Source organism: Poecilia reticulata, chromosome 9 (genome assembly GCF_904066995.2).
Source record: "Poecilia reticulata chromosome 9, P_reticulata-male-v2, whole genome shotgun sequence".
Lineage (NCBI taxonomy): Eukaryota > Metazoa > Chordata > Actinopteri > Cyprinodontiformes > Poeciliidae > Poecilia > Poecilia reticulata.
The window spans coordinates 24,992,765-25,013,641 of NC_088838.1; the positions used below are offsets into that span (position 1 = coordinate 24,992,765).

General features: G+C 37.4%; 3 protein-coding genes across 3 annotated transcripts; 2 read left to right on the top strand and 1 right to left on the bottom strand.

Annotated features, from left to right (window-relative positions):
- The first annotated feature begins 22 nt into the window (after positions 1–22).
- LOC103470058 (putative aminopeptidase W07G4.4) lies at positions 23–9,531 on the top strand. Its single transcript, XM_008418194.3, has 16 exons — positions 23–168; positions 888–929; positions 1,020–1,110; positions 2,443–2,591; positions 2,677–2,785; positions 5,352–5,479; positions 5,561–5,660; positions 6,137–6,212; positions 6,289–6,374; positions 6,469–6,573; positions 7,487–7,562; positions 7,664–7,782; positions 7,867–7,950; positions 8,034–8,091; positions 8,871–9,052; positions 9,133–9,531. The coding sequence occupies exons 1-16, from the start codon at positions 158–160 to the stop codon at positions 9,268–9,270; spliced, it is 1,554 nt and encodes a 517-aa protein (XP_008416416.1). The 5' UTR covers positions 23–157; the 3' UTR covers positions 9,271–9,531.
- A 1,283-nt stretch (positions 9,532–10,814) lies between these two features.
- On the bottom strand, positions 10,815–16,305 carry mns1 (meiosis-specific nuclear structural 1). Its single transcript, XM_008418193.3, has 10 exons — positions 16,120–16,305; positions 15,817–16,008; positions 14,127–14,254; positions 13,922–14,024; positions 13,062–13,291; positions 12,220–12,436; positions 12,021–12,128; positions 11,687–11,944; positions 11,470–11,595; positions 10,815–11,059 (listed from the first exon to the last, which is right to left on the bottom strand). The coding sequence occupies exons 1-10, from the start codon at positions 16,120–16,122 to the stop codon at positions 10,964–10,966; spliced, it is 1,461 nt and encodes a 486-aa protein (XP_008416415.2). The 5' UTR covers positions 16,123–16,305; the 3' UTR covers positions 10,815–10,963.
- Positions 16,306–16,752: 447 nt separating this feature from the next.
- Positions 16,753–20,601, top strand: pcna (proliferating cell nuclear antigen). Its single transcript, XM_008418192.3, has 6 exons — positions 16,753–17,216; positions 18,026–18,123; positions 18,257–18,324; positions 18,878–19,072; positions 19,168–19,291; positions 20,189–20,601. The coding sequence occupies exons 1-6, from the start codon at positions 16,996–16,998 to the stop codon at positions 20,263–20,265; spliced, it is 783 nt and encodes a 260-aa protein (XP_008416414.1). The 5' UTR covers positions 16,753–16,995; the 3' UTR covers positions 20,266–20,601.
- Positions 20,602–20,877: the final 276 nt, after the last annotated feature.

Here is a 20,877-nt window from a genome sequence, read left to right on the forward strand (position 1 = left end):
TATTTTAAAATCGACGATGTTTTTCAAACGTTAGACTCGTTTGAGTCCTTGAAGGCATCGCCGGTCATGTGATCAAGAGAGGAAGCGGTTCGGAGAAGGAGCCGCTGGTGACTGTTGTCTCTTTCACCTCGAAGGCTGCAGGAGAAGGACAGCAACAATGTGCACCAGGTGGGGTTAATGCTCTTTAATTTATCGAGTCTGAGTTTTAAGTATCACCTCACGCATTGATTCTAATTTTGAGCTGCCTTTCCAAGTAGCAGCTGCAACCGTGTGGCTTTTTGTTGCACTTTATTTTTCCACAATTAACTACCTTGCTTTCCTTAGACTCCTTTATTGTACCTATGTATTTATTTATTTAATGCTAATATTCAAGAGGCTGTTTTTAACTGTTTTGTTTGGGGAAATTTGACACTTGTATTCTGCTTTTGGGTTTTAAACTCATTTGGATTAAGTTTCCTTTAAAAGGCTTCACAACTGCATACATGACAGTTTTAGTTTCTCTTCCTGTATGTCATATGATACTAAAACCTTCTGTTTGGTGTTAAATAAAATTGATTTGTCATCAGATTTAAAGTTGTAATCTTCTACAAAAGGAGATGATTGCACCCTATAAAGTGTGCAAAGAAATAAAATAAGCGTTAGATGCAGAGATTTAGTTTTTTTATTATTCTACTTTGCAGGTTGCAACAAGAAAAATACGTTTTTACCCTCATGAGTCTTATCGGCTGCTTCCTTTCTTTCTTAGCTGCAGGTTTCAAAGGTCCTACAGTTTTTTTCTTCTTGCCGTTATCATTAAGTCATATTTTAAACCAGACCTGTTGCTTCACTCTGTCTTAGTTATCTAATTATGTTGTGTTGCTGACATCGCACTCTGTTTCTCTGTCCAGCATCCAGCCCACTGAGTGGACCGCCGACCTCAAAAACCAGAAGTGAGTATCTGGAAGAGTCCTACTCTTACTCGGTTTGTTTCAGACAGAATTGGATGCCGATTTTATTGTTTTGTTGTCTTGTTTTTCTAGTTTTGATGGCATCATCTTGGTAACCCAGAGCCATGACACTCTCCCCCCTGAGCTGGAGAGCCTGAAAGCCCCGCTGCAAGATTACAGCTCTGTAAGTGTCTGCACTTGCATTCCCGCTGGCTTATAAAGTCAAGCTGCCACTGGTTTGCGGAGGTTTCATTTTCCTTCTGCATTGCCAGTACTTCACAATGCCCCTTACCTTATGTACTATTTGTGTCAAGTTGAAACCAAAACTTTACATACACCAAATAAAAAGACAGGTTCACATTTTTTCCTCACTTTGACGTTAAATCAGACCAAATTTCAGGTTAGTCAGAATTATCAAAATTATTTCTAGTTGATAAATGCCTGAAAACTTAGTGAGAGCATTTCTTAGAGATCTTTTTGTAACTTTCATTGAGTTCAGAAGTTTCCATACATTTGTTCAGTAGCTGCATTTCCAATAATCATATAATCAAAATAAATTAGCTTAATGGAAAAATGTCAATTGTGGAAAACTAGTTTTTCAATAAAAAGTTTTGGCGCCAGGATGAGGTTTGGTTTTGGCTGTACCGAAATTGGTTTATTTTGCAAAACTGCAATGGAGACACTTTTTTTGCGTCACACAAGTCACAAGATGACAGGAAGTGGCAAAGCTTGTTCTTAATGACTTATTGTGAGAACAAACTTATTGATGTATAATTTTAGTTGCATTTCTTATTTAATTGAAATAGTGCAATTGTAAAACTGTTGTTTTTTGTTTGTTTTTGTTTTTTTACATTAGCAGAATATTGACAAAGTTTTGGACACATTTGTAATGGAAATGCCGCTACCGTCAGTGATAATTGTCTTTTAAACTCTGCGATAAGTCAAACCTTTTAGTGTTGCTTCTCACAACAGTTTATTGAAGTTCTGACTCATTTCTCCTGACAGAACTGGTGGAAATGATTCTAACTTGTATTTATTTGTTGGTCCAGGTGAATTCTTTATTTAGTTTGGATATTTAAAATGTCTTCCAGTTCCAGTGTTAAATATTCATTAGAAGTTTATTGATCTTTCAGACGGAGTGTATTTGCATTGCTATTATATTACTTGAAAATGTTCTCAAAACAATATTATCATTTATATAAATGATATTGTTTATATTCATTTTTTTCATAAAAAAACGAATCAATAATTATTTATGAAGTGATATGAAACACTTGTACTTTTTTCAGCCATGTTGTCCAGCTGTAATATTGGCCCATCTTTACTTAAGGTACAGATACCGATAAGTTGAAAATGACCATGATGATGTTTATGCCAGTATGCTCTGCATCCCTACAAAGAAACTACACTCCTGTTTAACTCTGATATGTCACAAAATGTGAAAAATTCAAGCGATATAACTTCTTTTGTTAGACAGCTCATTATCAGAGTTGCTGTTGTTCTTCGTGACCTCTAGGTGGACAGCGGTTTGGGGGATGAGGTGGTGCTCATCAAGGTTCCCAGTCTTCCTGGGAACCGCCTGATATTTGCCTCCACCGGCCCAGTGAACCGGGACTACGACGACGTCAGGCGTTTCAGTGACGCTGCGGTCAAAGGCATCAAACGGTCGGTTAACAGCCTCTCGCCGGCCTCTCCTCCATGTTTCATTTTATCCACCAGTCATTGCTCATCGTCATTGTCTCATTTGCAGTGCCTTGAAAGCTGGCATGCAGCGCCCCCTCCTGGTTTGCCCCCCCCACAAGGACTATAAGGACAACGCCTTGGCGGCTGCACTCGGTGCTCTCCATGCCCTCTACATGGTGAGAAACTAAAGACTCTTCTGGAAAATTAAGATCATTATTCCAGACAGAGCCAATAATCAAACTTTTGGGATCCCCTGGGGGTTTTTTCTATGTTTTTATTGGAAAAACACCTGTAGCATTTAAAACAAGTTGTTCAACCTGTTTCACTTCCTTGATTAGCCTCAGTTAGACGTCTGTCAATATAAAAAGTGATGAATGTTATAAAACTCACTCAACAATGAAATCCATCACTAACCTTGTCAGTAAATGTTGAAGGTTCCCTGCCAGATGGGCGTAAATGTTGGCATGCAAACAAAATGGAAAGGTTATGAAAACATGAGCTCGACCACAGTCTGACATGATGGGACAGAGAACCGGAAGCACGCAACATTGGACTGAGAAAAAGTTCATGTATGCTCACTGAGCGTGACAAAATGGTGCAGACTTGCCTTCAAGGTGGTAAATACATTGGTTATTTGCTCACTGGCTGTTGTTCTGTTGGGTAAATGTAGTTTTTGAACTTGAAAATTTCTGATTTTACACTTTTGAAACTAAGAAAATTTCCACGTTTTTTTTCTAGAACATTTCTTAAAGTTTGAGATACAATGGCCATAATACACCGAAGTAGATTCCTGTGTGAACGGCTAACGTCCCCAAAGTGATACGCATGCGCAGAAGAACGTTGGCGTCACACAGCAGCGCACTGTTTACGGAAGTAACAATGGATGGACTTAAAAATCAATCTGTAAATCCACGGATCGATTTTTGTAAATTTTTTTTTTTTTTATCTTGTGTCGACAGCATCGACACAAGATCAAAAGACGAAGGAAGCTAATAAAAGAAAGCATAATTAACCGAAACGGCCTGGGCGCGGCGGTGGCGAAGAAGAAAAAGTCTAATTTGGATGAACGCGGTTTAAAGCAGTGGTCTGTCACTCTGCTTAAGCACACCTGGCTCCAATACTGGCTCATTATCAGAGCTCTGTAAAGCTTGACTGCATGCTAGTGACGCAGTTTCAGCTTTTAGGACAAAGGCGCAACCTAAACTCGAGGTTGCGCCAACTACAAGTTGCGCCCTTCAGGATTGCAGCTTGAAACCACTTCATTATGGGAAACATTCTTCATTGGACGGGGTGGAGAGAACCGCATGCCAACTGTAAGAGCCAGATGAATGAAATAAGTATGATTGATGTGACAGGAGCACACGGCTTTCACACTTGGGTGTGTCGATGTGACTGTCACCAAGGTATGAATGGAAAGGTTACTGGCGCTGGCTTGGTGTGTATGAGGAAGCGGTGCACCGGGGTGGTCATAGTTTCTGTTGACAGTGTTATAGTGCCTTTGATTGTTGGCACTTGTGCATTGTTTGGCCTGGTCAGTCTGTGTCAGTCTGTGTCGCAGTCCTTTTAAAGTTTGAAGTATGATGATCAGAGTGGAATAAATCGATAATTGTGACTGAACAAAGAAGTGGCCTGAAGTGTATCAAAACAAGCGTCGGACAGTTGAGATTCCTCGAGTTCACCCAGTGCGGCCCTCATACTCCATTAGTTTGCTGCACATTTACCAACCTTTCATGAGAGGCTGGTATGTCAAAACATTTCACTTCCCATAACAGCTGGATCAACACCAGGGAATGTGGTCATAAAGAAATGCTTGCAATAACTTTACACATGTTTGGCTTGAAAAATGTACTTGACTACATTACTTAATGTCAATGATTGCTTGACATTATATCATCGTCAAGTAATTTTTTTATCCGCTCTTAAAACAACTTAAACAACTTGTCTGAAAAGGTACAGGCAGAAGAAGGAGCGAGCATTTAAAGTATCTCTTATGAAAGATTCCTTACCATAAGAATTTAGATTTATCGTTGTCACAATCAAATTTATCGGAAATTTTACTCTTATATCTTCACCACCATTTATTCCACATCAAAAATATATTCAAAGATATAATTAAATGAAGTTACTGTGTGCAGTTTATTGATATTAATATAATTTTTTTAAAGTAAGTAGCATCCTGAAGAAGTCTGTTTCAAATGGGATGTTTTTCAAGAACAGCATTTGTTACTGTTGCTGCGAATGCTGTGCCATGCGGTCACAGCCATACAGTTATCTAAAACAAGAAGTAATATTTTCTTAAATTATAGTGTTTATCATTTTCACAATATCACCACAAAATATCACGCTAAAATTTAAAGTTCATATTGCCCACCCCTAAACTAAAGTTCCCCTTCATTAATCATTACAATCTATGAAAACCCAAAACATTTCTCTTCTTGTATATAAATCACTAAACGGAAAGAAAAACAATCCAAAGCCAAACAGATGCAACACGATTTGAAGTTATTTACTCTTGTAATCTGAAAATATTTTCCTTTTTGTAGAGACCATTCTTTTATCATTAAATAATTTAATTCAGACATTTAAAAAAATCATTTTTAGCTTTTATGTTTTGTAAATTTACAAATATGTCACAAATTATATTTTATATTTGGATTCATGTATGTAAAAATTATAATACAGTATTTGAGCTCTGACATCACTTCAAGTGCCTTTTAGTAACAAGTTTTCTCACCTTGAAAGCCCCTTGAAGTGCGAGAGGCGAACATCAAGTCGTCGGTCCACAAGGTGTGCGTTCTGGGTCTGTGGGCGGCGCAGGAGGCCAAGGGGCGGCGGCTGGTGGAGCTGGCCAACGCTCTGGAGAGCGGGAGGTGGGTCAGACGCTTCCTTTCACCTGTTTTATCAGGCTCTGTTGTCGAAAACCCAGCAGCTGTTTCGCTTTGTCTCCTCAGACTGGCCTACCGCGACATCGGGGGCTCCGACCCCGAACGCATGGCGGCTCCTCGCGTGGCTGAATATGTCCAGGAGCTGTTCAAGAACAGCCCTGTGGAGGTAGGGGCGAGTCCTGCACACATGCAAAACAAAACAAAAAAGATGCAGTCATGTTATCACCTAATTTTTTTTCAGTTATGTTTGATGTATGCAGCATTTTTATTACTGGAGGTAACAGCTGCAAAACTTTCAGGGTCTCTACCAGCTTCATACATCTAAAGATTGAAGCTCTTCTCTGCAAAATAGCTGAAACTGTGTAAAATCTTTATTATAAAATCACAATAAAAAAGTCTTTATAATAAACAAAATGCATTAAAGTGCTGCACTGCAAGAACAAAATGACTGATAGCAGTTGGGTTTTATTGATGGGTAAATAAGTGTTTTAAACATTTTGTAAACTATTTCTCATTTACCCTCCAGTTAAATTAGTCTGTTGCATAACATTTCAATAAAACTAATGAAAGTATAACTAGTTCCAGCGACGCTCTATAAAACACAGAAACAGCTGCATCCTCACCTGGTTTGTGTGTTTCCAGGTGGAAGTGCTGAGCAACGTGAACGCTCTGGAGAAGGAGTATCCGTGTCTGGCTGCAGTGAATCGCTGCGCTAACAGTAAGACAGCAACTTTTCTTAACCCAGATTTCCTACAGATCTAATCAGTGCCATTAAAAACCTGAAATCTCTCCAGATGTGCCTCGTCATCAGGCGAGAGTCATCAAGCTGCAGTACTGTGGAGAGGGACCCATCCAGAAGACACTCATGTTGGTCGGAAAGGTAAGAGTTTTAAATGTTTGCTGATCTGTAATGGAAGGATAAATAAAAGTAATACTAGTACTTGTAATTTCCTTGTCTTGTTCTCTGTTTGCAGGGCATTACCTACGACACAGGAGGAGCAGACATCAAGGCTGGAGGCTTCATGGCCGGGATGCACAGAGACAAGTGTGGAGCTGCTGCTGTTGCTGGATTCTTCCAGGTAAATAATCAGTTTTTCAACACCTGACCTGAACAGAAGTAAGTAAATTAATCCACAGGTCAGATAATCACAGCTGAGGGCAATTAATAGAAACCAACTAACCTAACAGTGAGCCGGAGAGACATGATGGAAAAGACAACGAAAAAATGTATAAATATTAAAATACTTGTTTAGGAGAAGGATGCTTGAATGTGAATGTTCTCTGCTGCTGTTAAAATGAGTTGTGAGAATCAGCAGATAAAAAGCAGCAGTTATTGATTAGACTCATATTTAGGTGTCCAGTTTGTCCCTGTGAGACATTATCAGACACTCGGGTCTTTAAATTTCAGTTCAAGTGAGTTTTTTTTGTTTTTTTTTAAACCGTTTCTTTCAAGCTCTAAAATATAATAAAAACAGTTTCAAAAACTCTGTTTTTCATGGATCAGAACAGCTGTACATTATCTGCCTAAAACCGATTGAAGATATTGTAATATTTATTAATTATTTGTAAAAGTGAGTGAATACATATTCTTAATTCTTTATTATTTGTTTATTTAATTCATTAGCAGTTTAAAATGAACATGTTGCATGTTGACCAACATTTTCAATGAAAATTAGTTGTTTGAAGAAAAAGATCTTATATAGTCTTCACCCCACTTTCACATAAGCAACTAATTATCAATCAACCATCCATATAGATAAATCTTTGATTACAAAACAGAAGTGGGCCCAAAGCAGAGCCCTGGGGACCCCCATGTTAGATCATTAGAATCTGTTAGGATGTGGTTTATCTGCACTCTAGAGCTTCTCACCAAACTATGAAGTCTGTTAATTGACTGTCTTGGAATTTTTTTGCATTTCTAAGTAAAATAATAATAATTGAGGCATTACCCACCATTCAGATTCTGTCTGATGTAGATCTAACCTCGTTTAGATTTTAGCCCATCTGAAGCCGAGACATCTGAAGGTGTTTGGTGCGATGACCATGGTGAGGAACAGTGTGGGCTCAGGTGAGTGTTGACCTCTTCTTACCTCCACTGATATATAATAATAATAATAATAATTAAACACATCCTGGTCTCACCTGCCACCTTCCTGTGTGTTTTCTCAGACTGCTACGTTGCAGATGAGCTGGTGGTGTCCCGCGCCGGTCGCAGAGTCCGGGTGGGAAACACAGACGCAGAAGGCCGTATGGTGATGGTGGACCTGCTGTGTGAGATGAAGGAGAAGGTTGCAAACGCTGCATCAACCCTCTCACAGGTCTGTCGTTTCCTGTGATCTGTCTCCTCTAAATGTGACGGTTCGTCTCTGCAGGCGGCGCAGGAAGTTTCCCCGCATATCTTCACGATTGCGACTCTGACTGGTCACGCCATTAGAGCCATGGGACCAAACTATTCTGTGAGTTCTCTGAAAAATACAAACCTAAACTCCTAAACTGGAAGTGTTCACACTTTTCCTCGTTATGAATATTATCGTTGTAGATCATCATGGACAACGGGCCGGCGCACCGCAACGGGAACGCCGCTCAGTGGCAGAAAGGTGAGGCGAACTGTGACTCACTGATAGGAGAGGACATTTATAGAATAGAATAGAATTTTCCTTATTGATCCCCAACGAGAAATTACTTATTTGTCCACAAGCTACTCCCATCGGAAGTATCACAGCATCACCATAAGCGATACTAAGTATGTTTCTGAGAATTATTAATAATTATAATATGTACATGAGATTAATGTTGTAATTTAAATTACCTAAATAAAAAATAAAGTAACATAATTACAAGCATGTACATGGAAATATGTTAATTTATGAATAAATCTCTAAATGAGTCTAGAGAAAGTTTAGATTTAAAGGTACCAAGTTTGGCTTGTATTATTTATTTATTACTATTATTAATTCTTATTACGATAAATAAAAAAAAAGATTTATCTCTATGGAAATTATTATTGATGTTAAATTAAAAAAACTAAACGGACATTATGATCTGACGCATTATTTTTGTTATTTTAACCACTTTTTGTTCGAGAGTATCAATAAATATTGGTAAATTTGAAAATATAATTAAATTGACTTAATGTGTTCAGTGATGATTTCATGTATCGGAAGTGAAAAAAGTAAATTTGTGCATCTTTATTCGTAGATAATTCAGAATTTTTGCTGATTACAATCCCTAATTTGTCCTTTTCAATTGCAATACATCTAGTTTCCCACAAGGTGTCGCTGTTGGGTCTATATTAAGACGGTAAAATGGAAGTTTCTGTGTGAGGCTGAGTGTTTTGCAGCTCTTTGTAACCTGAGCTCGACCGTTGCTCCTGCAGCTGGAGACGTGCTCGGTGACGTGTTTGAGATTTCCAACATCAGACGGGAGGATTACGAGTTCCACAAGGGCCCGTCTGAGTACGAGGACATCCTGCAGAGCAACAACCTCCCGTCCTCCGCCACACCGCGAGGACATCAGACCCCCGCGGCCTTTCTCATCATGACCTCGGGCCTCGACAAGGTCGTCAGAAAAACCCAGCGCTTGCGCGTCTGCAGCTCGTTGGATCAGAACCGCTGACCTCTGTTTGAATGTCTCCACAGCACGGAGTCGACTCGGACACGCCTCTGCCCTACTCCCACATCGACATCGCTGGATCCAGTGGTCCTTTCCCTGGAGTCCCCACGGGAGCCCCCATTGTCGCCATGGCAACAAACTACATCTTTCAAGACAGCCTCTAAAATAATATATTGATTTAAAAAGAAAGAAAAACCTTGATGAAACTCACCCAATCTAGAATTTTCCTTCAAATTTACTCTTGTGAAAACCTCAGGTTCGTCTTTCTGTTTGTTTCTAACTTTCTTCCTTTCTGAATCATGAGTGGAAGAAACCTGTGAAGTGGCCTGAATCGGCAAACTCTCAGGGGTTAAATTTAGACATTTATGAAACCAAGTTCTGCTCATTACTCAATAAAGAAGTGGGGATTTATGGTTGTACTGCTATGTCCGTCTCATATTTGTGTTTTTTCTTCAAACGGATGAAATGTTGAAATCGGATGACAATTTATAAAAGATGGGTACCAGAACATTTATGACTCCAGTAAAACTGGTATGATGTTGGTATATTTGATATGAATTATTGGAAACGTTTGTCTTCACACATGTTATCACAATATTTTGAGGTATTACTGTGATAAAGATTGATTTTAACAACCATTTTTTAGGTAATAAATTGCATGGCACAATATAGCAACACAAATACTATTTTTGAAAAACATTCTCATTTGAAATTGGCATCTTGAGTGTCATTCAAATTATTTACAATAACCCACAATAATCGCTTTCATGTATATATTACTTTTAGATACATATATTTAAAATTTCTAAATTATGTATTCAAAATATATAAATATTTTTAATATTTTCAAAATTACTGATATTTATTAGGTCATATTTAAACTGCAATATTATACTTGTGTACATATTGTTTTTTACAATTAGATTTTAGAAATTAACATTCAGACATTTAAATTACAATATATTTTTTTTATTTTGAAATTAATTATTTGGTCATATTTTAATTACAATATCACATGCATAGATTTTCAAAATATGTTTAATATGTTAAAATATATAATATATTTTTAATTATACATATTTATACTCTTGAACAAAAAGTGGAGAAAAAAGCAAAAATATTTCCAGTTTTTATTGATCAATAATAAATTACAATTTTTTAATCTTTCTCTAAATGCTGTGATAAATGTCCAACCCGACTAACACACAGTGCCTTATAAATGTATTCATGCTCCATGTCATGTTACAACTACAAACTTTAATGTTTTGTGAATAAACTCAAAGTGGAGCATAAATGTGAAGTCAAAAACAATTCATAAAATAAATGGTTTTAGAGTTAAATCTTCAATTCCCTTCGAATAAAATCAAGCATGTCGAGCTGCAAAACCAAACACAGTGGATAAAACTAGTACAAACTTGCAATGAAAGACTTGGTACAGTAAATACAATCTTAAATTCACAATTTTACAAATTAACAACCAAAGCTTCATGCAAACTGATGAATAGATTATCTACTTTCTGAAAACAAAATGAGGGTTTGAAGAAGCAACTCCCTGTTATCAACTAGCAAAAGTTAATGTGGTTTAATTTACGGTGTTCATCTGAGTGGAAAAGATCTGTAGTTTGAAAATTTGATGACGTTTGAAAACGGGAAAGATCTATAATTGTTCAGTAAGTTCCTAAATCAAAATGAAATTAATTAAGGACAATTCTGCAAGCACATTTTAATAAGTAAGCTTCTAAACAATTTGAACAAACATTTTGTGTTTTGTGCAGAGAAATAAAAAAAAAATAATAATCTAACACATTCACAGCAATCTCAAACCGCCCCCTGGTGGGCAAGCGAAGGAGAAACTCCTCAGTCTGTCATCAAGGGTTCTTCAGTCGGACGAGTTTCAAAATTCTTCCTGAAGTCTTCGTCGAAGTGTTCAAGGTCATCTTTACGGAGAAAGTCCTGTGAACAGACACAGCCACAGTTTACTGATGTTTTAATACACACACGCTTTAAATAACATTTGTGATGATGGGGTATTAAAGCCAATGAAGAGAGAAAAAAAGAGTAGATATGCAAGAAAAAAAAATCAAAAATGTTGAAATCAATCTCAGAAATGTCTGAAAAGTCACATTTTTTTAACTTGAAACTCCAAAATTTGGGAGCTCAGAGATTTCATTATATTTCTGTTAAGAATTTCTCAGAATCTAAAAAAAAATGTTCAACTTTTAGAGCTTAAAATGGTCTTGATTTTGTTCTAGAACATTTCTGAGATTCATCTCAGAATTTCAGTATTTGGGCAGAAATTTACTCCTTTTATATCTTCTACAATGTTATAAGTTGTTGTAAATGTCAGATTCTCTCATACAGACCTTGGGGAAGTTTCCGATGAGTTGTAGTGCATGTTGCTTCAGGAGCTTCAGTCTTTCTTCTTCTATGATCCGTTTAATCGCCGCCTCTTCTTGCTGCTCAGCTGCTCTGGCTCTAGCTTCCAGTTCCTGGTGAGATAGAAAATGGTTTTAAAAATGTCTCTACTTTCTAATAAAACGCAGCACATGTTGTTCTTCAGTGACTGGTTGTGGTCCGTACCTCTTCAGCCTCCCGCTGTTGTCGTTTCTCCTCTATCAGCCTCTCCACCTCGTGTCTGTGCTCCACCTGCTTCATGCGCCGCTTCCGGGCGTTCATCTGCTCGATCCGATCGTCCTCTGCGAACTTGGCCATCATGGCTTCCCTGAAGGCCTGGTCCTCCTGTTTCTGACGCTGCTTTTGCATCTCTCTCAAGGCCCTGTGCTCCTGTATGGTCTGCTGCATCATCAGCTTCTGCCTGATCCTCTTCTCCATCTCTTCCTAACAGAGCGGATTAATAATATATTTAACACGACAGCTGAGATCATGAAGCATTTGTTTTCTGCTCGATTCTTACAATGTCTTTCTTTCTCTCTGCCTCCTCTTGTTGCTCCAAGTATAACTCCTGGCGGATGCTTTCGAGGTCCTCGCGCTGCTTCTGGTCCTTTTCCATCTTCTCACACAGCTGGAGATCAGATGGGAACAGCAGGTAAAGGCGTTTTCTATAAATTAATGGACAGTATTAATATCAACAGGTAGAAAAGCTTTTTTGTAACCATTTTCTGGATCTGTTGCTTTGCTTCTTCCCGTTCTTTCATCTGAGTCTTTCTGGACTCTTCCGCATCCTGCTGCTGCTTTGCAAACTCCATGATGCGTCTGTTTTCCGCCTCGATCTTCTGCTTCTCCAGGAGCTTCCACTTTGCCTGCTCCCGTTTGAACTCCTCAATTTGCTGCATGGTGGCTTGGACCTTCTCCATCTTTAGCTGTCTCTCCCTTTGACAGAAACATTTAATCTCAATAAGTGAAAAACACTTCATAGAAACACTGTAACAAAATGCTTTACATGAATTCTTAACCAAGTCTTGGATAAATATTAATTTATTAAAGTGGACCTATTATAGTTACTTGAACTGGTTAGGTCTACGAGTAATAAAAAAAAACTGGATTTCTGACTTTAATCCTAGAAGATTAAAGTCAGAATTGTGAGAAAAATTAAATATTACAATTATTTACACAAATTTTTTCTCAGACAATTCAATTAAGCTGCTGCTGGCCACGCCCCCAACTCAAAGAAAATGGCTTCAAACAGATGAGCAATTATACAAACATCTTCTGAATGGTAATTAAGAAAAAAAGCTGCCATTTACATAAAGCGGTAAAACCAGCTGACTAAACACTCTGGAGTTCTGCTGGGGTTGCTAGGTAACAGGGCTGGACTCTGCTGGGGTTGCTAGGTAACGGTGCAGCGATACTCAGTAATTGGGAGGTTTTTGAAACGTCTCATTTTCCAGACACTAAAACACATTTACTTATCGCTAAAAAAAAATGGCTGTTTTTAGAAGCAGTTGAAACCCAAATACAAGAATGAAAATGTCCAGAGTGAATTTTACAGACTCACCTCTGCTCCTCTTCGTATATTTTCCTGATGATCTCGTCCACCATGAGCTTCTCCTTCAGGAACCGCTCGTAGGCCTCCTGTCTCTTGATCTCCCTCTCCATGACCTGCGCATCCAGCTCTTTCTTGTGCTGAACCATCTCCTGTTGGTGTTTCTCCTCCTGCTTCAGGAGCTCAGCGGCTGCTTCGTCACGTTCTCTCTTCATTGTGTCAGCCAACTCTGCCTCAACCAGCTATCATAGAAAACACATGACTTAACAGTAAGCTCCGGTATTGGTCAGAATAGATTAAGGAAGATTTTTCTTTTGAGATGTCGTGCAAAGACAAAACAAAATAAATTTAACTAGGGCTGGACAATAAATCAATAACAATACATATTGTGATAGAAAACATGTTCAATAATTTCAATGAAATCTTTTCCAGAACCGCACAGCATTCTGGGAGATGTAGGCAGAGGAAAGGCTTTAGATGCTCAACCTCTCATAGCCAGTTAAGCAAGGTTTGTAGCATCAACTCATTCACTCACTTTTTGGTTTCCTAGCAACTCACTCACTCTTTGGTTTCCTAGCAACAACCTGCTGAGTAACTTACGCAGCAGCAGTTTAAGTTGATGCCGCCATTCCTCATAACTGCTTAAAAACAAAAAACATCGTAGAGGAAAAACTGGCAGTACTTCAGATATTTAAATCAGCAAACTAATCAATAATTCTAGATATTGGCTGATATGAAATTCTTATATCGTGATATGTTTTTCAGCCATATTGTCCAGCCCTAACTTTAACTGAGAGTATTTTAAAGAATCTCAGCGTTCACGAGACACAAAACGTCTGAAATCTGACTGAACTATCGAAGGCGGCACCCACAGCGTTCTGACGCCTCATCGCTTCCCGCTCTGCCAGCTGAGCACTTCTTTCCTTGCTCACATACGCAGCCAGCAGCTTGGACTCCAACTCCCTGATCTCCAGGCTAAGGAAAATAGGAGGGAAATAAATGTTACTGTACTGTTACTGTAATTAATAACTCTGGTTACACATGAGACCAAGTGTGGAAGTAATAAAGAGAGCGCACCTGTTTGCTCTAACCTGCTGCCTCATTTTCTCATCTTTTTGCTTCTCGTGGGCGATGCGGGCCAACTCTTTAGATATTCTCTCGTCCTGTTCCCGCTGTTTTTCCCTGTTTATTCTGTCCTCCTCGGCCTAGAGAGTCAGCAATTATTTAATCAGCAATAATCTGCATTAGGGAGAGCAAAGGTAATGCAAAACTGTTTTTAAAGCAATACTTGGATTCCCATCTCAAAAGATTGTTTTATTTTGTTGCCCTGTATCTGGATATCATGAAAGTTTGCATATAAAATTGTTTGTGAAAATTGTGAAGCAGTCAGTTCAGTATATGTGAATATTTTATGATTTATGTTGGTTGGGTGATTCATCAAGTTTTATCAAAAGTTTTGTTTTTTGAATACTTAATTTTTGGAAAATCTGGATTTTTTTTTTTGTGTCACCTATGCTTTGAAAGTGATGTCAGCACACCCACAGCAGCCATCTTTGTTTTACAGCTTCAATTTTTTTTATAAATAAAACTATAATGAAGCCGTAATATTAGGAGGATGAAGTAGTAATTTTATGCGAACTTCAGTTCTCATTAAAGCTTTTTTTTTCTCATGATTTCAAGACGTTCTGGTAAAATTGTGGCTTTATTCAGCTAATGTTATGACTATATTCTCGTAGTTAAACAAAAATTCTTAATACTCACAGAAGGGTATGACTGAAATAAAAGATTTTTTGAAAATCATCATTTGTGACATTTTTTATAAAAGAAAGTGAAAAAAAATCTGAATTTGCAGGTTAAAGATAATATTTAATACAACTAAAAATTTCCAGTCTTGTTTCATAAACATTCTCCTTTGTATGCTCACTTGTGAAGCTTGTTTTACTGAAAGAAAAAGGCACTTTATGTCAGAAATGTTTAGATTTCTTTAAATGTTTTAACGTTTATTGAGTTCACAGGTATTTTCATCAATACATTTATATGTATTTTTGTCTATGCTGAGTTTTACCCAAAGTGGCTTGCCCAAATCTCTTCCATGTTTTCATCATGTTTAGATTTTAGAATAAAACAGAAAGATGTTAACTGTCAGAACCTTTTATGTGCCCAGTGGATTGTAGACACACAGTCAAAAGCAAAAACACAGCAGTTTTTTCCATGCAGCTGTAAATAAGCCACCTTGTTATTCTGGGGATACAGTTGTTTCCATGCCTCCTCCATCCATCAGCCAGTGAGCTTCCTGTCTGCTTAACAGCTGATCATACAGTTTTGTTTCATAACAAGCTTTTTATTATCTTACACAGATCACTTTAGCTTATCTTTAAAGTAATCAAAAGCTGACTTTAAAAAAAACTCATGCAAGTAGACAAAATGTATTTATTTTATTAAATTACTTGACTTGCCCTTGAGAGTTGTTATTTTTTAAATTTAGTTGTGCTTTCTTTGCGCGCAATGGCAATACAATTAATTCTGATTTTGATTCAAAAATAAATCTGGAAGCAAACTACAATTGTAATTTACACTTCTTTCAGTTGCTTAGCAAAATGTGTTGTCACGCTGCGCATTCGATACATGTGATTCAATCGATTTAAAAACTGTTTTATCGTTTATAAAATACTTTATAAAAAACTTTTATATTTTTATTTTTGGCGACTATATTCAAGTTAGGTTATCGAAACATGGCTGAACTTTAGGACGGCCAGATGACTCCAACCTTGATTAGACCGTCCTCTATCTGCCGCTCCATGAGCTCCTGTCGCTTTTGCCGCATTTGCCTCCTCATGTCGATGGTCTCCTCCACATCCATCCTGGCCTTCATCCCCTTTTCCTGGTATAGTCGCTTGATCTCTTCTCTCCTGACATTTTCCAGATGCAGGATATGGTGGTGCCTCGTCACCCAGTTACTCTGTTTTAATAAAACGAAACGACAGACGCCAAAGGACTCACAACAAACATCAAACATAAATAATCAACAAAGCCCGCGCACAGGTTAAATGACCTGACTACAAAGAGTTACCATGTTTGCAGTTTGGTTTTTTTCTATGTCCCAGGTCTCCTAACTTCTTTTCCACTTGACTACACGAAAACCCGTAATTAAAACGAGTTTTATCTGTGAACTTGCTGTGAACTTTCCGAAGTTAAGCTAGTTGCATTCCTTCTTTTGGCTGTTGTTTTGTTGTCCAGGAAACGGGCCATTTTTTTTCCTAACCCAATGAGAGTGAGCATAGACAATAACGTCAGTTCCGGTGTACTAAAATCAAAATTAAATTCATTTTCTTAAAGAACATTGTCTCATAAAGATGTTTTATTAAAATGTTTGAAGTATTAATTTAAATATATTTAAATCAATTTATGAAGTTAGTGTTCCTAACACGCAGTTTTAGAGTATGCAGAAATGTTACTCAAGATTAGCGTTATTTCATAATTATTACTGAAGAAAAAGTGAAAAGGTATGGTGTGGCAAAGCTATTCCTAAATGTTATTTATTAAAAAAATTTTACTCATATAAATTAAATTGAGCAAACATAAGAAGTTATTACCGACTTCTTGCAAAATGTATTAGATGCCCTCTCCAATATGGCTCAAATCTGTTTGCATTCTTATAGCGGTTGGGCGGTACGTAAAGACGCACGGAAATGACGTAGTATGAGAATTATAAAACTCCCGTTAGCGCGCGCTTACAGCTCAAACTTCTTATCCTGCTGTCGGAGTCGTCTGTGCTGAGTCAGAGTCAGCGAGCAACACAAAGACTTAACAGCTAGAGGAGTTTTCTTTCCCTCCCGCTTAGTTATAACTCTACGCTGCTGCTTCTGTCTCCACGGAGTGACGCTTTCAGGCGGAAAATTACGTTTTTCTCTTCGGTCTACGCAGACGTAAATACTCCACAGCAAACATGTTCGAGGCTCGCTTGGTCCAGGGCTCCATCCTGAAGAAGGTTCTGGAAGCGCTGAAAGATCTGATCACAGAGGCCTGCTGGGATGTCAGCTCGTCCGGCATCTCCCTCCAGAGCATGGATTCGTCTCACGTCTCCCTGGTGCAGCTCACCCTGCGGCATGATGGCTTCGACTCTTACCGCTGCGACAGAAACTTAGCGATGGGGGTCAACCTCAGCAGGTGAGGCCAACTTTATTAACACGTTTTAATATTAAACATTGATATTACTTTGTTGTCTTGGATAACTTACCCTTTGTGTTGATATAATTGAGTACTTTTGGATATAAAGTTGCACAACGAAGTGACAAATAAGTGAGACTTTGTTTCTGCCAACAACTCTGAAACATCGCTACATCTTAGCAATAACTGTTTCTTTTTTCTTTTTCTTTTTGAATATATTTAATTGGGCAGTGTTAATTTCACAAAGACGGAAGCCATCTTGGTGGATTTGCCCGGGCATGTTTCCCTGCTGCACTCATAAAAATCACATTTTCAAGCAGTTTGTGTTGGTTATTTATTCAAGACAAAACGTGAATTTTGCGTCAAAAACACGTTTAGATCAGTTATTGATGATGCATAGCACTCTCTGTTGAGCGCGAAATTGTTTGCCGGGTGGGTTGGCGGGAACTGTTAAACCCGGGAATTCGTACTTCCGCTTACGTCACTACCGCTTGTAACGATTCTGTCACTTTTGGTCTTCTGAAGTTAAAATACAGCGAAAAACAAGTTATTCTAAATCTTTTTATTCACATATAACCATTTATAGTAATATCTGAATCATAACAAGACACATTTTATCAAAGAATGCAGTTTAATAAATAAAATATATAGCAGTTTGTTTCTTGTGTGTGAAAATTGATTTAAATGAGTATTACTTCCAACTTTAATTGTTGCTCATGTCAACGGATCTTAACTGTGTTCTGATCTTGTAGTTTTAACCCGTTTTTGTTTATACCATCCTAAACTTGACTGTCTCATCTTTCTTTTAGTATGTCAAAGATCCTGAAGTGTGCAGGAAACGAGGACATCATCACCCTCAGAGCAGAAGATAACGCAGACACACTCGCTCTCGTGTTCGAAACCCTCAGTAAGTGTTTAATGGTATATAAAGTTGTGCAATTGTAGTAATTACGTAGCTTTTTTCTCTTAGTCATGAAAAAAGAAAACGGAGACAATGTCAAAGTTAATTAGGATGTTGTTGCCTCTTTTAATCTTTGCAGATCAGGAGAAAGTCTCAGATTATGAAATGAAACTGATGGACTTGGATGTTGAGCAGCTCGGTATTCCAGTAAGTAACTAATATACGGATTAATACTGGAATTAGGACTCAAACTATTTAAATCATCAGCTGATTGACTGCATTAACTTGAATATTTTGACTAAAAATGGCCATTAACTGGAAAAAGGAACATATTCGGAGCATTAAGTGAACCTGTGCGAAAATATTTATATTTTCCATTCAATATGAAAAAAAAAAACCACGTTTGTCTATAAATGTGGTTTAGCCAGAACTCCTTAAGTGGGATTGCTTTACCCAGTTCAGATTTACTAAAAGAATACTTTAGTAAATCTTATTTTCTAAACTGTTGCAGTTTAGGCAATAAAATATTTATTAAATTATTTATGTGCATCTTTTAATGCATTTTTAATAATGTATAAAGTGGTTGGATTAAAATCTTTATTTTATTTATTTTTAGACTAATCGATTGCTAAAATAATCAGTTGCAGACCTAATTGGAATTTTTTTGCACACTTTCTTGCATATTTAAATGCATCAACATTTGTTTAAGGGGTTTATTTTCAATAAAAATCATTTTAATTTCCTGACGTTCCCCCCGCAGGAGCAGGAGTACAGCTGTGTGGTGAAGATGCCCTCTGGAGAGTTTGCCCGTATCTGCCGTGACCTTTCCCAGATCGGCGACGCCGTCATGATCTCCTGCGCAAAGGATGGCGTGAAGTTCTCCGCCTCCGGAGAGCTCGGTACCGGAAACGTCAAGCTGTCCCAGACCAGCAATGTGGACAAGGAGGACGAGGCTGTGAGTGTCGACGAATACATGGCTTTATTCAGGTCAGTTTGGTTTGATGGAGTTTATTAAATCTAATTTATTTTCTTTCTTTTTTTTTTATCAAGGTCACAATTGAGATGAATGAGCCGGTCCAGCTGATCTTTGCCCTCAATTACCTGAACTTCTTCACAAAGGCCACGCCGCTGTCGAAAACCGTCACCCTCAGTATGTCTGCTGACATTCCCCTCGGTAAGTCAGTCAGTCAATCAGCTTTATTTATAATTTTATGTAGATTGGTTACAGTGATGAGTCGGCTTTCTTTCCAGACAGGAAACTTTACATTGAGGCACAATAAATGTAAATGTAACATGATTCAAAATGGCCTGATGCTAAATACTTAAAATATTAAACCATTAAAAATAAAAAAGTTTTTTTTTTTTTAATTATTCAATAGTCATGAACTCATAAATATTTTAATTTAAAAAAGGTGCATTTTGCAGATTTTTAACTACATGATCTGATTTTATAAATCATAATAAATGCATAAAACATACAAATTCTTTCTTTTTAAATAAGAAAATGAATATTTTATTTTCTAAAGCGCAGTAACGCAGCATTCCTTTAGTTTGCATTTAATTTTGTAGCAAAACATTTATCAGCAAATAGAAACTTACTTCTAAGATGTGAAAAGCTCAACCCTTTCTGCATCACTTAACATAAATACCATGACCTGTTTTATTTTTTATTTTTTTAAACCAGTTAATAATTGAATAGCAAAATGTGGTTTATAGGAGTTTTTACAGAGTGAAACTGGAAACTGTACCATTTGAGGAGTATAGTTTTAGTGTAATGGGACTAAAATATGAAGTTAAGTGGAAATTTTGGTATTTTAAATATGCTATAATTCAGGTAAGTAGCAAAAGAAATTTTTTTACTCAAATAAGAGTAGCGATACTTCATAATAAAATAAGTAAAAGTAAAGAGTACAGCGTAGGAAAAATATTCCTCAGAAGAAAAAAAGTTTCTCAAATAAATGTAATTGAGTAAATGTACCCAACTTGATAGTTAATCACTTTTACTCTGATTGATCGCATCAGTAAATGTTTCTTTGTTGACCCAAACGTGACTTTCTTCCTCTCTCCTCAGTGGTCGAGTATAAGATTGCTGATATGGGACACATCAAGTACTACCTGGCCCCAAAGATTGACGAAGAGGCTTCCTAAGTCGTCTTCATCACAGTAAAAAGAGAGGAACTGAAGACTGGGACGCATCCAAAGTGACTGAAGGACTCTTCTGGTTTGTCGGCTTTGAAAGAAGAGCCGTCGGCTGTTTTTTCTCTCTGTGAGGAAAGATTCAGCAGCTGGTCCAAGTCCTGATGTCACCCGGTTTAAATTCCAGCACTTCTGGCCTGTTCTTAAATTTTCTCTTCTGTCTTGGACGGGAAACCAAATTTCAAGTTCTTTTTTGTAGATAACACACTTGTAAATAAGTCCTGTGGTTTTCGCACTGTTGGTCACCTCCAGATGTTTTTGTATGAATAAAATCAGTCCGAAAACTGACACCTTGTTCAAAAGATTTGTTTTTAAATCTGTTCTTAAAAAAACATTGCATCTGATTTTGGTTTTAGACCCTGAAGTCTCAAATATGTTGACATTTCTACACTAGGTCATAAATTATTTCCATTTGTATCTTTAATTTATATAATTTTATTGCTTTTTTTCATCAGTCTGATTAGTTTATTTGAAGTTAAATTGTATATAAGTTGTAAGTTTAAAATACAATTTAGTTTTTAAACATTGTAGTCGATTAAATTTGACTAACAAACTAGTGAAATA

Bases quoted from the DNA above. Each gene is read 5' to 3' on its own strand.
- LOC103470058 (XM_008418194.3), top strand. The intron at 5,480-5,560 runs GTGGGTCAGACG...TTGTCTCCTCAG, and splicing joins AACGCTCTGGAGAGCGGGAG to ACTGGCCTACCGCGACATCG. The intron at 7,951-8,033 runs GTGAGTTCTCTG...TTATCGTTGTAG, and splicing joins CCATGGGACCAAACTATTCT to ATCATCATGGACAACGGGCC.
- mns1 (XM_008418193.3), bottom strand. The intron at 12,129-12,219 runs GTTACAAAAAAG...TCTGATCTCCAG, and splicing joins AGCAACAGATCCAGAAAATG to CTGTGTGAGAAGATGGAAAA. The intron at 11,596-11,686 runs GTACGGACCACA...CTATCTCACCAG, and splicing joins AACAGCGGGAGGCTGAAGAG to GAACTGGAAGCTAGAGCCAG.
- pcna (XM_008418192.3), top strand. From the start codon at position 16,996: ATGTTCGAGGCTCGCTTGGTCCAGGGCTCCATCCTGAAGAAGGTTCTG. The intron at 18,325-18,877 runs GTAAGTAACTAA...TTCCCCCCGCAG, and splicing joins TTGAGCAGCTCGGTATTCCA to GAGCAGGAGTACAGCTGTGT. The intron at 19,073-19,167 runs GTGAGTGTCGAC...TTTTTTATCAAG, and splicing joins TGGACAAGGAGGACGAGGCT to GTCACAATTGAGATGAATGA.